This window comes from Pogona vitticeps, chromosome 3 (genome assembly GCF_051106095.1).
Source record: "Pogona vitticeps strain Pit_001003342236 chromosome 3, PviZW2.1, whole genome shotgun sequence".
Taxonomy (NCBI): domain Eukaryota; kingdom Metazoa; phylum Chordata; class Lepidosauria; order Squamata; family Agamidae; genus Pogona; species Pogona vitticeps.
In genome coordinates, this window is record NC_135785.1 from 51720612 (window position 1) to 51739135 (window position 18524).

General features: G+C 44.0%; 1 protein-coding gene across 4 annotated transcripts in view; it reads right to left on the bottom strand.

The window, feature by feature from the left end:
- The window catches only part of CNNM1 (cyclin and CBS domain divalent metal cation transport mediator 1), a 28462-nt gene extending 15435 nt beyond the window's left edge, over nt 1–13027 (bottom strand). For 2 of the 4 annotated variants that reach the window (XM_072995721.2, XM_072995720.2), the window contains exons 1-4: nt 11466–13025; nt 4193–4336; nt 3198–3338; nt 1947–2116 (exon numbers count right to left, since the gene is read on the bottom strand). In XM_072995721.2, the coding sequence (XP_072851822.2) occupies nt 1947–2116; nt 3198–3338; nt 4193–4336; nt 11466–12984 (1974 nt within the window). In that variant the 5' untranslated portion in view covers nt 12985–13025. Of the gene's footprint in view, nt 1–1946; nt 2117–3197; nt 3339–4192; nt 4337–11465 lie in introns of all 4 variants that reach the window. The other 2 variants (XM_072995722.2, XM_072995723.2) reach the window with 2 other exon arrangements.
- Nucleotides 13028–18524: the final 5497 nt, after the last annotated feature.

Genomic DNA, 18524 nt, shown 5'->3' on the forward strand with positions numbered 1-18524 from the left:
CTCACCTTGCTCGCCAGCTATCTCCCAAGACAGCGCCTGTTGCATCCTCTATCCGGAACTGCAGCCTGCCAGCCGGCCCGCCTGTCTGGCAGCTGGCAGGCTGCAGTTCCGGATGGAGGGTGCAAGAGGCGCTGTCTTTGGGGAGAGCTGGCAAGCGAGGTGCGCTGCCAGCCCTCTTCCCCAAGCACCTGAGCCACCACCGAGTGATGCTGAGAGCGGAGCTCACTCCCAGCCTATCCTCAAAGAGCGCCTCCAACAACGCCTCCAACAGCAGCCACAACCATCACTTCTTCCAGGTAAGCAGCTCGCTTTCTCTCTCAGCACCCCCAGCACCAGCTCGGCCAGCAGCCGCCTCAGCACCCAGCAGTGCTTCCTCCTCCTCAGAGCCCCAGCCGGGCTAAGGAAACTCCTGGGTGGCTTCCTTGGGCTCTTGCTCCACTTGGCGGAAAATCTGATGCGGCCTAGCCTCAGCCAGACTCTGCCTCCAGCGGCCCCCAGGTAAATTGAGTTTGAGACCCCTGTTATACACTGATCTCTTTTAGCCATTTTTAAAATGGGGCATTACTAAACTTGCAATTCACCCACAACAGATAACAGAAACGGAGGGTCAGAAGTGGAATATCAGGATGAGTAGTGTGATTTTCCAGCAGCATATTTATAATGCCATAAGCTTTAGGGTAAAAACAACCAAGAGTCTAACACCACCTCATAGACTATGATGGTTTTACTTGGCATAAGCTTTTATGGATAGCAGTCTACGTGACCAGATACAAGGGGTATTACCTGTTAGCAGATATTTATTCATATACTTGTATGGAGCAGGATGCTGGGAAGCTGAAACACTGAAAGTGCACATATTTGCCATCTTAATGTTACTGTTCTGTGCCATCAAGTCACTTCTGATGTGCTGCAATGCTATGGATTAGTGAACCCCAAGATTCTGCCATTAATAGCCCAGCTTGAGAAGGAAAACTCCGATTTCAAACCTCCACTGCCTTGTGGCTATATCCATTCATGGAAAAGGCTTCAGGAGTTAACCTAGAGGCAAAATCCGGAGCTGGAGTCCCGAAGGCAGTTCTTGTTGTTCTGCCAACTCCTGCGACGTTGCTGGAACCAGTTGTATTGGCTTTTGCCTTTCCATTGGACCATTTCAGCAACGTGGAGAGGGGGGATCTGCTGCTTGGGTAACAGCCTATCCTCCATATTACTTTACCCAGGCTTCATGCTCTGGAGGGGGCACTCCTCAATTCAGAGCATGTTACCATAGTCTTTCGAGACTGAAGGATGCCTATGATGATGATGGGTTTTTCAAACTAATGACCATGACTTCCTTTATTAAGTCAATCTCTTAACAAATATTATCATCTTACTAGTGATCATTAACAACCAGTAAATTGATGAAAATATAGATGAGATAATGTATGTTATGAAATAAACAGTGAGTACTTGTGCTACAGGAGAAAGGGTTGGTGAACTCTTCAGTTGTTTTTCTTTGATATTCTAAAATTGGGGGGGGGGGTTGTGGACTATTAATCTGCCAGGGTACACTGTTTCTGGGTTCATCACAAGTATCCCTGAATAAAAGAATGTCAAAGACAGGTTCTCCCACACATCCCTTCTCCCAAGTATGTGAATAAATTTTGGACAATTAAGACAGCACTACACACATCTCATGAAGTGAGTGGCAGTCCACAAAAGCCCAGGCCAAATACAACTTGTTAGTCTGTAAAGGGCTACTGGACACTTTTTGTTGCAATAGATTAACCAATTGGAAATCGGGGACAAAAGAGCCAGAATTCCATATCACATTCTTTTCTCTAGGATGCACCACTCTTTTAAATTGCACGAGAGAAATGATGCTGTAGGTCTGTACAACAAAGGGGCACACACTACACAACCACTACACCCTTGAGGGTTATACATTTCCATTAGTAATCTTTACAGACCTGAAGAATGAGTACAAAGTAGTCAACTGGCCGATTGCGCTGGTACAGGTAGTGCTCAGGTGCTTGCTTGTTCTTGTGGTCAAATTTCATCTCCTGGATGACATTTGGGTGTTTGAGCAACCGAAGCAGGATCTTGTCTGACAAATATGGGGTCTTGAAAGGCTCCACCTCTGCAACAGTGGAAGCGAGGAAAGGAGAACAATAGGATTTGTTAGAGGGCTGGCTGCCTCCTATTATTTTATTTGAGCCCAAGAGGGCTATCAATAATGATGTAACAGCTCAAGCAGAAGGAAGAACTTCTCTAGGTCAGAGACTATGGTGGGGATGATAGCACACAAGGCAGAATGATGCCATTGAATATATTGACAGCCCTCTTCAGATGAAATGGGTTTTTTAAAGTTTTCACCACTCTACCATATTTCTAAGACAGGAAATAAAGTCTTCACCCTGGAATACAAAACTGGAGTAGAATATCTCCATTTAAGATGGAAGAACAGGAGCCTACAGTAAAAAAAATATTATTTTTTAAGAAAAACACCACACACAACAAATTGTTATGTGATCTGCCACTGAAAACTGGCAGTACAATTTCCCTGACTTTGCAGTCGCTCTTTTATATTTATTTAAACTGTTTTAAATTGATTGAATGATTAAATGTGATTTAATGCTTTTACCCTCCTAATGGCCTTAACTGATGAAGTCTTCAGTCAGAAGTCTTCTATCAGCTTCCTTGCGTGTTTACTGGAAACTGTTATTTCCTATAACAGGATTCTATGGTTAGAGACCATTTAGGCATCATGGAGCCACAGAGCAGCAATTTCCTAATGCCCAGACAGTCCCTAATCATTGAGTCACACAACAGGAAATAACAATTGCCAGTTGACACAGAAAATTTGGATTGAAGGCATTCTTACTCAGTGAAAACTATAACGATACAGAACCGTTTTAAAGAAAAATAATAATAAAAGCAGTAACCAATGATTATTCACTGAATAAGTTAAAATGTCTTTAAACAAATATAAAACAATGCCTGCAAAGCCAGGAAAATGGCTGGGAACTGAATTCATGTTATTTGTTTCTGGGAGGAGGGGTACAACCTACAGGTTGCCAGCTCAAAGGAAAACTAGCCCTCAGCTTGCATCCACCTGTTCAAAATCCTCAAGATATATAAGCATCATGTTTTCTAAAAACACTAGGCAATGCAAAGTCAAAATGTAAAGAGAGAGAAAATGCTTAGGAAGCACAGGATACCTGTAGCCATGAAGCGGTGTGTGGCCAGCAGGAGTTGTGGGGAAATCTTCACCCTCATCTCACTATCCGATAGGCGGAAAATGGAGAAGTCATGAGGTTTCCTACCACGATGGGGAGCCCGCTCCTTCTTCCGGTTGTCAGCTGATTGTCAGGATGGGAAAGATATACTTGTGCTACCACTGCTAATATAAAAATGGCACCATATATTCATCTCTTCTCCCTGCTCTCTGAAACTCAGAGCAAAACTGCAAACTTGTGTTTAGCTTGCCAAAACCATTTGTTGTATATACTGGTGTTACAATTACCTTGTTTTAATAATTCTATTTCCACACTGTTCAGTATTTCATAAGCTCTGTCACTGACCAAAGCCACAAGTGTAAACACTCCTATGTAGCTGAACACACTGGCTGAAATCCTGTTGTGTAACATAAACTATACAAGGCTGATGATATCATCAACCATGGCAATTTTTCAGAAATTCAAAATTTCCTAGCCCCCCTGAAGTTCCCTTTCATTGTAGGGAAGCCACTGAGTGTTACAGGGGAGTCTTTAAGTTAAAACAACAGGAGTAACAGGAGTCTAGCCTTTGAGACTTACTTCTGAGTAAATGTGAGGAGTTTGCCTCCAGTGCCCCTGGTGAGCTGTCTGCTCTTGCTCAACACCTCCTGAGGGGCTCATCAGAGGCAGCACCAGAGGATTTAAAGATGCTGGTTGAATATTAAACAAAAACACACACACAGTAGAAAGACTCTCGTGAATTCCCTCTTATGTGGATACCTTTGGAAAACTGAAAAGAGGAAGGGCATGCAGAAAGAGTCTGGCATGGGCTTCACAGCTAAGCAAAGGAAGAATGGCAAGTGAAATTGTTAGAAACTAGATGGGATCATATCTCCACCCTTTCCTCTGATATACAGGCAGTACCTTTAGCTTCAGCTGTGGGCATGTGGGAGCAGGGAGAGAGCAGAAGACAGAGCACCAGGCCCCCGAATACTTACTATAAAGGTCTGTCTCATCCAGAATCTCCGATTTGATTATCTCTTCAATCACATCTTCAAGAGTGACAATCCCCATCACCTCATAGAAAGGGTCTCCTTCCCCTTCATTATTCACTCGTTGCACAATTGCCAGGTGTGATTTACCTGCAAGGAGAGAACAAACTGAACAATAGTTCTATTGCGCCACCCACTATACCCAACAAAAGGTAGGAAGTGAAACGCTTGAGAGTTTATTGACTCCACTGGCATGGTTAACATTAAGACTGTCTTGAAATGAATATGTAAAACAAAAACACTCCTCCCCACTCCTGGCAGGGGGAGGTAAGCATACTGGATCTAAGCAATAAGCCATTGATTACACCCTCAATAGTCTTCCTCATGTACAATGAACTCTGCTATGACATTTGGGATTGGTAAGAGCAGAGCTTGGAGAAGTTTCTTTCTTTCTTGACTACAGTTTTATGCCACTGATGTGTAACTGGGATTTGAAGTCTAACAAAGTAATTTTTCCAGGCTCTGGCTAAGAGGTAGTCCATAATAATGGAAGGCAAAAGAAGAAATCCAAGAAAGCATTTATTTTGTAATGGCACAGAACCCTCAGTCATTAGAAGTGCGGTTCTCAGCGAGGAATCTAGCTTCCCTAGTACAGTACTCTCACATACAAAATCAGAAGTATCACACAAGGGCTGGAAATTCAAGGACTCAAAACATGATTGGCCTCTAAGGCCCATGAGAGCACTCTTGAATGCTAGCTGTTAGTATTATATTGGAGTTTGAACCCAAAGTGCTGAGACTTGACTGTATCTCCCCACAGGAGCCTCTGTGGGTCTTGGTGAAGACCTTTCTCTATATCTAGCCACCTTCACAACCATCTACGGCAAGGACAAAAAAGAGGGCCTTCTTGATGGCTGCTCTCAGGCTGCTGGACTCCCTGACAAGAGAAGCCCCTCTCTGTTCTCCTTTTGCAAGCTAGCAAAGACAGGCTGTCTTTAATAGTGTGTGTTGCACTTTCCCTACTTTTTGTTGCACATTTAAACAGTTTTTAAATTGTTTTAATTCAGTGCTTGTTTCTAATATTATAACTTGTTTAACTGCATTTTAATATTATAATAGCATGTTTTAGCAGTATGTTTTAATTCATATTGTGAGCCACACTAGGTCCTTCACTGGGAGAAATGTAGAATACAAATAAAATAAATAAGTAATATATCTGCTACCTTTCCTCTGATTATACCTTCTGAGTTTAGGTGCAGTTCTTGCAATAACAATGAGGGAGTTAGCTGCAACAAGGTTTAGGTTGTGGTAAACTGTAAATTATTCCAGAGGGCCTCTGCACTTAATATGCAACGATGCATGTAATTATTCATTCAACTTATATACTGACCAACAGTGCGATGAACTCTCTTGAAAGTTGACAACCAACATAAATAATATGCAAAAATTAAGAACCATTAACCTTACAAAAACAGATGAGAAGATAAAAACTGCAAAAACTGATTCATTTATATGCATCTATACAGTTGCCTGCATTTCTGAATTCTCTGTGCATAACTATAAGCCTTGTCTTCTGGAGGAGTGCCTGTATTTCACAAATAATTATTTATATCACCACCCACTATACTTCTTGTACTTTAAAGTATTTCTGAAACAATTACTTTGATTTTTATGTAATTTCATATTGTTATTGTGATTACCTTCACAGACGGGTCAGTATCTAAACTTACTTTGATGAGCACCACCACCTCATCCATGCCAACTATTGGGCATCAATTAATTAACCTGATTTCTGGAAAATAAATAATGACTTCTTGTGGAGAAGGTGGACCAAGAGTCCTATGGAGCTTCAAGGAACTAGATCATTTCTAAATTACACAAGACCTCAGACACCAGCAATGTCAGTACCAACAGGAGACCAAGGCAAAGGATGCCATTTGGGCTCTGACACAGAGAACTGCAGGAATTATGGCAGCTTCCACAATCAGCTCCTGCACTGAGATGTGGAAAGTACAGGAAACTACCATATTATATATTCCACTCATCATGGCTAGACAGAAATGTTAAGAGTCTCTCAGTCTCTGACAGGCTGTAACTGGCCAGATGGTACTAATTATTCTGGGTTCAAAGTCAGACCACATTTTAGAATCTATGAAGTACATCTGACACAGGAAAAATCTACAGCACACTTAAAGAGTTAGCAACAAAGAACACTGTGATCCACTGAAGAAGTGACGTTCATTGGCCAGAATATGATGGTGTACAGACAGATAATGGGCAGGCTATGTTTTATTCACTGTTAAGAGTTGTCACCCTAGTAACAAAACATTTAAGTACAGCCATTCCTTTATTACATATAACCATCAAGAAAACAGCATACTTTCAAAAAATAATAGTGCTCATTACCAACAGATAGTAATAATTCTGTGATACTTGATGGGAAAGGACTGCATTGCTATTTGAAGACAGCAGATCAACAAAATGCACTGTACTAAATGGTGATACTGGACCAGAAATAGGGGGATTCAAAATCAAAAGAGCAATATATCTTAACTACAAATAGCAAAGTCCTGGACTCATTGATGCTTTTGCAGAAGTATTAAAATATTAGAAGATAATAACTGAGATGCGTAGAAAGAATCTACAAAGCAGGAATCATTCCTTAAATTTGGTTGAGACTCACCTTTCGTACATTACTCAAAAAAGGAAAATGTCAAAACCTGCAATGATGATAGAATAAGTTTAATGAGCCATTTGCTAGCTTGCATAAAAATGGTACATGGCAGAATATATCAGAATAGTGAAGAAAGGGCAGTTGACGTGTCATTTAGAGTCATAGGGAGATTGGGAACCAGGGAAGGATTATTTTGTATTCATGTACTTCAGAAGAGATACCAATATATGAATATTAGTTTTACTATGAGAATGCATCTAACATAATTCAACTTGGCAGTCTGAAAGAATTATTGATAAATAAAAGTCTTCATATACAAGATGTTGGTATAATTGGCAACCTGTATTATCAGAAAAAAGCAGCAATGAAAGCTGAAGATCATATGATTGAAACTGTAGTGATACAAAGAAAAGTAGAAGAATGTGTTTTTGCTGCTTTTTTAAAAAAATTGTGATCTGAAAACAGCTTTAAAGAAGCACTTGTTGATTCAAATGACAGTACAGTATTTTCCCTCCAAAGTTTTGCAAAAGCCTCCAATATACCAATTACATAGTCTTACTTGCCCATGTGCAAATGTTAGTAAAGTCAATAGAGGAATGAACTCAGTCGAAAAATTAGTAAGAAACCCATGTTCATGAGAATCAATAATAAGTAGACCACGGAATGATTTGACTATCCAGAACAAAAGTGTGGAACACATTGGCAAACAGCAGTATCTTGAAATTTGGTTGAATGATACCCATTCATTGCATCAAAATACCCATGGCATGGAACAACTTTTTTAAACAAAAAAATAACATCCAAAAGGAATTTAAACTTGGCTATGAAAATGTGCACTATACTGTGCTATATATCTGTAATCCTACTGGATGGCATGTAATTGCGGATTTCAACACTAGCTACCATAAAAGATAAATGGATTTGAAAGTGGACATATTGCTGAACATTAGAAATTTCTTCGATTGACACGGTGACCAATGAAAAATGATTAAGGAAATAGATTGTTGCAGCTGATCATTCAACATAAAATACATATGGGAAAAGTGTAGGAAGGAAACCTCATTGGCAAAAACCCAAACCTGACAACTGACTGTGATGCAGGACAACACAATGTCACTGTTTAGAGCTGCGGCATTCAAATAAAAAATAAGAACATGAAAACAAAAAATATTAGTATTGTACGGGGCTTAAATCAAAGGGACTATAGTCTTAAAGATGGAAAAGGTTCTGGTTTATTCTAAGCTGCTTATACATACTTCTCTGCTCCTGTGACATGATGCCTATTACAAAACAATGCTGGCAGCTGCTCTTGTGCATTGCTTTGAGAAGAGCTTTCCAAACCATCTAAATAGGGAATAATTTGCTAGGAAATAGCTCTATAGGGAACGCAAGCTAAACATGACTCAACAAGATTCTATTGAGCTGCATTCAGATGAAACACAAAGAAAAAAACATGAGGCATAATATTCAGCACTGGCTAGATACCAACTGCAAATATATGACTATTTCTGAATGCTATTTTTAAAAAATCTCTCAACAAAGCAGAGATGACTGGAAGGCAAGCTGGATTTCAGAAATCCTTAATCTTGGTCTCTCTAATGATATGTAGGACCACAGACTTAATACTTTTGTTATCATTCTGATGTTTTCTGGTAGCATTCAGAGCTGCAGCATCAATTAAAGGCCCACTGGGAGAAGCTCGCGAAGTAAGGCACCCCCACCCTGTGACCACAAGTATCCTCTGCTAATTCAATGTATGAATTCCACTAAATTCATTCTATATATTTATCCAAATCAGCACAATGCTCTCCACAGCACTGCTGCCTCCCTTTGTCAAAGTTCAGAAAAAGTGTATCTTTTATTATTTGCATCTCGGATGCTAAGATTTTCCAGCTATACTGTGGAGACAATGTCTAAAAATCTGAAGTTTTCAAGAAAGAAAGCAAAAACCCGACTATTTCAACTGCTGCAGCTTTAGCATCCACTGTCACAAGGCTCACAATAAAGTTGTGAAAGCTAGTGACCCTGAACAACATCAATGAGACTTAATGATTTCCATATGGCCACAGCCAAGCTGAACAGCATCAAGGGAGCCTGTAGTGCACACCTGGAGATTAAAGAAAGAAGTCAAATTCAAGACCAAACATATAACTCCTTGCCTTTCATGAGGGCAGCTGCTTTAGATTGCATGCATCTGGTACATCCAGCTGCAAGGCAGCCAAATAATTCTAGCATCCCTCAGGGATGCTTGGAGATAAGCAGAAACACCACAGGGCACTGTATTAAAAGTGGCATTATTCTGGTCCAAGGTACTCACATATGCCCAAAAGATGCACAATGTTCTCCTGAGACACATGGAAGGGCAAGTTTCCTCCAGAGGTGTTTGTGACTCTGAACTGATTGCAGAGAGGTACTAACAGAAACTGTTACATTTATGCCGAGGACAGACTGATGGATTCAGGAGACTTGGGTATGAATCCCTGCTTGTCATGGAAACTGACAGTAAGGGGGGGATAGTGACAAGACCTTCCCTTAAATACCTCACATACCTTGAAGATCCTGTTGGTGTTGCCCAAAGTCTGATATGACTTGACAGCACATAACACATATATTTATATCGAACAATTGCAATCATTGGTGTCAGTTCTTTAGGAACAGCTCCGTTACCAACTGCAAAGCTAACCCCGTGGTATGATCAGTCAAGGGAAAACCAAAACATGGGCGGGTTGTTCCTGCAAAGGTTAGCAGGAAGGTGAGGTGCACTTCCGCATCATCATAAATCTGCAACTTACTCTTTCACTGCCAATCAAAGCAGAGTTCCTGTTTGAATATATGCTCTTTCCTTCTCCCAACACAGCATTCCCCAACATGGTGCCACACAGACATTTTGGATTCTGAAATTCCATCAGCCCCATTCAGCATGGCTAATGGCCAACAATGGTAGGGGTCATAGTGAAAACATATGGAGAGCATCTTGTCAGAGAAGGCTGCCTACATCTTGCAGAAAACTTAAAATCAACTGGAGTGTTGCCTACCACTTCGTTAATGTACAGATCAAACAATACCCAAGGGATCCTAAGTCTCCAGGAGCCACACAATATCCGAATTCAGCACAATGCAATCAACAGGCTGCCTATTTTCCTTTATGTGCCTCCAGAATAAACTCATAAATCTCCATTGTATTACCTGCCAGTTATTCATAGTGTTTGTTGTGGGTTTTTTCGGGTTCTTTGGCCATGTTCTGAAGGTTGTTCTTCCTAACGTTTCACCAGTCTCTGTGGCTGGCATTTTCAGCGTGCTACTCCTGTCCTCTGAAGATGCCGGCCACTTAGACTGTCGAAACGTTAGGAAGAACAACCTTCAGAACACGGCCAAAGAACCCAAAAAACCCACAACCACCATTAGATCCCAGCCATGAAAGCCTTTGTGAATATATTCATAGTGTGCTTGCAGAAAATAGCTTTTTCCATCTACAGTTCACAACCCAGTGCCACTAGATGTATTATCTAAATTTGTGCATCTGTTTTTCTGTTTTGTTTCAAATTTAATCCCTTACACACAATACTGCGAGAGAGATAGTGCTCCATATCATTTGAAAATCACATGAAACAGTGCCCTACAGCAGCTATTCTCAGTGAGGTTCATATAGCTCCCTGGAGGACCCTGACACATTTGAAGATGGCCACAGACTGGAAACAATTCTTCACACATAACTTGCTAAGGTTTGTTATGTGACTTATGCAATCCTGATTTGCCCTATATTTCTTTCATATTGTGTTTATGGCCGAGACAAAAAAAAGATGGAGTATGGTTGCTTTAGGGGTCACGTTCCAACTCGGGGCAGGTGCACAAGTTATGTGTGTGTTTTGGGGGTTCCGCAGACTCTCCACCGTTCATTAGAAACACATGCATTAATTGCATATGAGCCAATGATTGATCCTTAGCTCCTCTAGCCAAGGCTGAGCTATGTGGGGCCCTGGGGCCAGTCAGATACACAACACAGAGCAAGATAAATCAGACTTAGCTGAAGACATCTTCCCAAGTGTAGGGAAAGTGCGTCCTAAGATATTCTGAATCTTCTGCTGAAGTACACAGATCCTGGCAACACCACCCCTCCTTACAAGAAAAATGCCAGTACCAACCAGATTAGAGAACCCCCGTGCAAAGAGCATGGAATGGAAATGCATGAATCACTAGGCTAGAGACTGGTAATGTCCATGTCAATTCATGCATGTGGACAACTGAGTGGAAATGGAGCAATGCCTACAAACCCACGTAAACCTCCCCCAAAAGATTCAGGTGTAAGTCTTTTATATCAACCCTGATAAACACAATGGGGGCAGGGGTGTCTTTGGATAATCCCAATGAACTGCATGGGCCATGCAATGACCAAAGCACAGGCACACATACATTTGCACCCCTTCCAGAAGTTCAGCTACAATCCTCCCAGTGGGGCAAGAGTGAGCTGAGGCAACAGGAAGAGGGCAAGCCAATGCAGGAGTGGGCACTGTGGAGTCCCAGGGTACCTCGCAAGCAGGGCGCACAGGGAGCAGAGAGGCATGTGATGCTGGCGGGAGGCGAGCAGTTGGGGCCCCGGGCCCTCACCCTTCTTGAACTCCTCAAGCAGCGCATCTAGGCGGGTGTCATGGAAGACACAGTGCAGAGGGCGGTGGTAGAACCGGGTGACCGTCTGCAGCGGGGTGCAGTCATCAGGATCCACGAAGGCCAAGTCCTTGACAAACAGCAAGTCAACAATGTTGTCTCGCTGGTCCCCTTCGTAGACTGGGATGCGCGTGTAGCCTGAGCGCAAGATCTCGGAGATGGTGGCAAAGTCCAGGATGGCGTCAGACCGCAACATAAAGCAGTCACTCAATGGGGTCAAAATATCTTCAACCACCTTGGTACGGAGCTCCAGGGCCCCTTGCACCATGGCCAGCTCCTGACTCACCAGGTCGCCATGGGGGTCAGCAGCGCGAAGGGTCTCCAACAGGCGCTCCCGGGTGGAGAAGGTGCTCAGCTCCTGGTGCAGGGCCCAGTCCAGCAGGAGGCTGAGCGGGTAGCAGATGGGGAAGGTGGCGGCCATGAGAAGGCGAGTCAGGAAGAGCGTGTGAGCTGCGATAGCCAGTCCGTGTCGGGAGCACACCGAGTAGGGCAAGACCTCGCCGCCCAAGAAGACGACGCCGGTGCAGAGCAGCACCGGCAGCCAGGGCACCCCTTGGCTTGCCTCGGGCAGCGGGCTGTGGCCGGCCTGCAGCGCGGCGCACAACCAGCCGGCCAAGGCGGCGTTGGCGCCGGCCTGCCCGAGCAGCAGCGTGCACAGCAGGTAGGTGCCGCTCCCGCCGCGGCCGCGCGCCGCCTCCACCTTGCGCGCCTGCTCGCGCTCCGCCGCCGAGCCGCTGTTGCGCAACACCCGGAGCTCCATCGGGTCGAGGGAGAGCACGGCCAGGCGGAGGCCGCTGAAGAGCGCCGAGAGCGCGAGAAGGACCAGCGCCACCAAGGCCCGCAGCCAACCCTCGCCGGGCAGCGGGACCAGCCCCGCGGCCAAGCCCGCGGCCGCCGCCTCCACCTGCAGCACGAAGCCCCCCGGCGCGCCGTGCAGCTGCCAAGCGCGCCCATCCCAGGCGCAGAGCCAGAAGCGGCGCCCTCCGGGCCCGGCGCCGGGCTCGCCTTTGCGCGGCTCCCTCACCCGCACCTCGACCAACGCCGAGCCAGCCGAGCCTCCGGGCAAGAGCGGGCCCAGCACCTCCACATCCGAGGCCCAGGCGCTCCGCTGCGGACAGCTCTCCGCTTTGGCCGGCTCCTCGACGAAGACCAACCGGCGCTCGCTCGGCTGCCTCCCGGTGTTCCGGCTGTGGCTACTGCTGGCGTTCCCTTCGGCCGGCGGCTGGAAGTAGAGGCGCAGCAAGAAGCTGGAGCCCTCGGCCGCCCGCAGGGCTCCCCTCTCCAGCCACACGCGCCCGGGCGTCGTGTCCTCCGGCCGCAGCCCTAGCAGCCACGCCGCCCCGCCGGTGGGCCGCGGCGACAGCGAGAAGAAGAGGAGCAGGACCGCGCCGCGGCTCCGGCCCCAGCAGAGAGCGCTCCGGCGCTCCAGCCCAGGGCCCGGCCCTGCCGTCTGGCCCACCATCCTCGGCGGGCGCGCGGCTCCGAGCGGGGCTCCGAAGGGTTGGCGCCGGCCCGCACGTGACGCTGCCGCGGCGCTGGGGGTGGGTGGGGAGCGGCCGCCGGGCCACGTGGACGTGGGGCGTGCGTGACAGCCCCTTGGCCTGCCTTCATTGGCCCGCTGGCCCTCCGCGTGGATTCCGCGCCCCCCACCCCGCACCGCTCAAAGGTGTAAGAGCGGGGAGCCCCGGGGGCGGGATGGTGCTCAGCGGTCGGGCAAGGATGAGCGTTCGCCGCCGCCCTTTCAGAATTCGAGATCGCATCCCTTCGGACCTGTGACGTCGGTGGGCCTTTTTAAGCAAGACGCTCAGGATTCTGTGTGCGTACATCCAACGAGAATGTGTGGGCCTTATGGCAGACTTTCTGTTAAAGCCATGGGGAGGGGTCCTCGCCTCTTGGCTGAATGAAGTCTTGTCACCTCTTTTAACTCACAAATAAATTGATAAGAAGGAAGATAAGGCTTTGTTGGAAAGCGAGAATGAATGAGGGTAATGTATATAGGGAGACCAATTGAATATTTACCCTTCACTTGATCTGTTGGGAAGAATATGAATGAGTATAATGAGAAGAGTGGTCTTGTAATAGTGTGAATAAAATCCTGCAATCAGATATAAAAGGGTTTAATTAAAATTCGTTTTTTATTAATAGCTCACCAAATGAAAGACCTGGAAGTGTTTTTTTCCCTGAAAATCCTCTGCTTGTGTGGATAAGAACTTGCTAAGGAACATCCTCATTTGTAAAGAACATTTTGGTCGGAATTTGCTATAATCTCAGTTCTGTGTCTGTGCTTTTTGATGATGTCAAAATAGCTTTAGTTACAATCTGTTTAGTTTAAAATCTTTCTCCGTCTCTCTGAACTTCAGACCCGAAGGATGTTACATTGAAATCAGTGGGAATTTTTCCAACGGAAGATTTTTTAAAATCCATATTCTACCTTTCTGCCAAAATAAAGTGTTCAAGGCAGCTAGATTTAAGATGTGCTTTATTAGTACAGTAAATTCTTTACGTGAGAAATGAAAACAACAAGAGAAGATGTGAAAACAAGGGAGAAATTAATACAGTACACATACAAACACACACACAAAATGCCAGGTGCATCTGCAGCCTACTTTGGCGGCCTAGATTGCGAGCCCATGCCAGGCAATCTAGAGACATGACTGGAATGACCCCTGAACACCACATCATGCCACACATACAAAAGGTCTCCTAACTTGAGTCTCAGTAGCACAGGCAGTAAGCACACAGTTTATCAGGGGCCTGGTACAGGTCTCCTAACTTGAGTCTCAGTAGCACAGGCAGTAAGCACACAGTTTATCAGGGGCCTGGTACAGTCCTCTAGAAAAGGTTCTCAACCCCTAAGTACTGCACTCACAATCATCCTATCCTCAAGACTGAAGTTAGCCAATACCTGACAATCCATGGGATTCATCTCCACCCACCCCATCCTTCCCAATTTCCCTGATAAGCCTGTCTTTCTGAACATCACAGGAGGCTTTTCACCATTGAATTCATCCAGTCACATCCACTCACACTGAGTCCTCTCTACACTTTGGAGGCAACATCATCTTATGCACGCTGTAGAGAACAGAAAATGGAGGAGCCCAGACTTCAAATCCTGTTCCATCCTATCACACAAGAGTCCTGTTTTGAAGTCAACCCAACTCAGTTTGTGCTCTGGTTGAGAAAGGAAACCCTATCCACATCCCTTCATCAAGCACAGAGACAATGCATGTATCATATGAATGCACCAGAGACAGGTGGGATCCTGCAAAGATCAAGGTGTTTGTGTGTTATGATTCTATGATTTTCTAAATGAACATTAAAAAACGTGAGATTTTGAGTAACAACAATAATGCAAATTCAGCTGAAATTGGACGTTACCATAAAAACACTTATGCCCATGAATTCCATCCACAAACAAGCTGCTAGAGCAGGAGTCACCCACAGAAAATAAAGTCCCCCAAACTGACTGTAATCCAGGTGCACCAGGGACCAAATTTCAAAACAGCTGCATCTTTCAGTCTCACTCTTATACAATGATGCAGGGCTCAAAGCAGGTAGTTCAGGAGACAAAGTATTTCAAACCCTAAAATACTGTACAACATGGCCAAGCGCAAATACAGATTGTCACAGCAAGAATTTGCCCTTCAGTTGTCCCTCCTGCAAACATGTATTGACATTCTGTTACCTACACAAAGATGATAAGAGCCAGATTCCTGCTCAGAGGGAATAGAACCTCCTGTTTTGTCAATCCTCTTCTTTTTAAAATGGACATGTTACTATTGCAGCCTTTTCCTCTGAATTTTTATAACCAATGAGCTGAGCCAAGTGGCTCCTAGGGGGCTACATATGGGATTGCCAACTGCTGACTGCATCAGATCTCCTGTGCTGCATGGCTGTCCTAAATCTGCCTGACTGGCTTGCAGGAACAATCAGTACATAACATGGAGTCTGCAGGAATGGGATGGTGGTGGGACGTTTACATCATTCCCTTCTGGCAGTGGAATAAAACACCAGTCTGTGGCACCTGGAGCATGTATTCTGAATCCATTTCTGATAGCACAAGAGATACCAGCTGACCTGAATGCACTTGGCAGGGCTCATATCTCAGTTCAAACAAAGACCCAGTCCAGGTTAAACTGTTCCCATGCCTGGGTCATCTCCTCCTCCTCCTCCTCCTCCTCCTCTGTTCCTGCCTATGAAGGCAGGAGAAAAGCAAACTATACTCAGCTGACACTTCCAGGTATATGCTAGCTAAGGGCAGTGCTGCCTTTGCGAGGGGCTCATTGACAAAGATAGTGACACAATGGGAGTCCCATACTGTTACCTCTGATGAATGATTGAAGTTAACAGCATGGATTCCCCTGTGTTCCCCTCCCAGCAGCTTCTAGAGGAATCTCTGCTGTTAACTACAGTCATTGATCAGAGATAACAGTAGGGATGCCTGTTGTGTTGTGCACTGCCTTTTAGGGCTCTCTTGCCCTGAAAGGTTCCTTTTTCCTGACATTATAAATGCCGGATGAGAGATTCCATGCTTCAATAAAAGATGAAGAAATTATGCTAAGGTGGAGATTGTGTTCTTGTCTTATTAAAATGAAAAGATGCTCTGCAATTTGAACATATAGGAGAGCAATTAATTCATAAAGAAAATAATATGTAAATGAATTTTTCCACATTAATTCCACATTAAATGCTTAATGTGTAAGGACCCCTGCCAAGTGAAAAATAACTCCTTACACCCTCTGTAACAATGTGGGTTTCTGTATTACATCACTTTAGTCTCTCTATGACAATCTTTGCAAGCAACACATTTCATCTCTCTCGGCTTCATGCTCTATCTGGATTTTTTAAAAAAACACGAGATTTCCCGTTATTCCTGGTCACTATTGTTTCCTTAGTGGGGAATACCATAGAAGCCTTGTTTACATTTATAGGAGACAAAGCTCCAATTCTTCTTTGGATCAGATTGCATTGTTGTGCAACCTAGGCTACAAAGTCATCTGAACAGGCTTGCAGGTTCAGCTGACACTGTACATGGGGATGCAGAAAGATAATAGGAGATCACAACTGGCACGCATGCCCATGAATTACAGCAGTCACAAGGAGCCATTGCACATTTAGCAGTGTTCTTACTAGTGGCTACTGGTAGCCACTGATAGAACAAGAGTGGCCAATGGAAGGAGAGCCGAAGTTATCAGTAGGTAGTGTCAAGCCGTTCTGATTTCGTCCTTTCTTCCTTGTTCGAAATGGCACTGAAGTGCAATCCTTGATGTTTAATATGCAATCAGACTGAATAATATTGTATGTTGGCTGAGTACGTTTCCACCCTATTATAGTTGATTCCATACTAAGAAGAAAAGTATGTCTTCTCTACCACCCTTTCTGGTCAGTAGGGAGATAGGAGGGAACAATACAGTATCTTCTTTGCTCAGATGGACCCACATCTTCCCTTATGAAAAGATATAGCCATTGGTTTTTGGAATGAGTTGAAAGGCTGTTGTATCCTGCTAGAATTTTTAGAAGGCTTTAACATATGACCTAACTTGGATTTAATTCTATACGTAGAATTCCCCTGCTCTTCAAAATTTACAAAAGTACAGCTTTATATTCAATATGACAACCACAGTATAAATATAATTTCTTAATGCTACATTAAAAATATTTAGTTGAACTAAGGCAGTTTATCACTGCTTTCTTCCCTTCTTTGGGCTTTTGCTTTGCATCTCCCCTTTCTACTCTGTATATTTAAAAATAACACAAAGAACCATGGGGTGTCTCCCTTTCTCCATCATTCTACACAACCCTGCAGTACTGCTGATTTTCAGCAAGTATAGATGGGCTGTGAATTTCTTTAGCAAAATCCCACATGGCCACCAATGATACTGTACTACCTGGGGGTTGCTAAGAATTGTAATTAAAAAACATAACATTTGCAAGATTTATTTCTTAAGGAGGTTTCTGGCCATGAAGCAAGTTGTTGTGATACACACTGGAAGTAATAATGTCTAACTGAGAAGGTAGGGCTGAGACTTTTCTGTTAATGTAAATTAAAATATGAGGACCTGCAGAACTCCAAAACTGAAATGCATCCCTGACCTGTTTTTTTTAAATTATGATTTGAGTTTGTGCACAGAATCATAATAATACAGTTTCTCTTGATTTCAGGGGGTTCCCTCAGTGAATTTGGAGACTGGTAATTCATGGGTGATGCTAAGAGTTGTTTGGTTCATATAGTTACCATATTATTTCACACTTTGTGACATTGGAGAGTTTCTACAGCAAGAGTGAACCAGTTTCTGGCTTGCAAGAAGATCTACTTTGCTACTAGCTCTAAATCAGTGGCTGGGTGGGACATGTATGATGCTGTCTTGCAGAAACACTGTCTGCATAAACAGCTAGGAGTCCTGTGATACTTTTAAGACTAACAAAATTAATCTGGCATAAGCTTTTGTGGACTGCAGCCCACTTCTTCAGATGCATACTCAAGTCAACACATGAAGGTGTCAAGAGTTTTTGAGGGAAAAGGCTGTAGCCTAGTGGTAGAATACTTACTCTGAATGCAGGAGGGCCCATCTTCAGCAACCAGCATTGCTGGGATCATTTTCTCACCCAGAGTCTCAGGCTTGGTGAAACTTCAACCCATATTCCATTCTCTCTCTCTTTTGATCTATCTATCTATCTATCTATCTATCTATCTATCTATCTATCTATCTATCTATCTATCTATCTATCTATCTATCTATCTATCTATCTATCTATCTATCTATCTATCTATCTATCTATCTATCTATCTATCATTTGCCTGTCTGTTAAAAGAAAAAAAGACCAAGACAGCCAACAAACATTAAAAACAAATAAAGTAACAAAACTCTTTGCAGTCAGAATAATCAATGAAAATAAAAACAGTCTAAAAGCCCTCTTCCCAAAGCATCTCCTTCAAACTTTTCCTAATTGCAGTAGTAATGGAGATAGCAAGCAGGCAGATGAGCAAACATATTTAGGGGA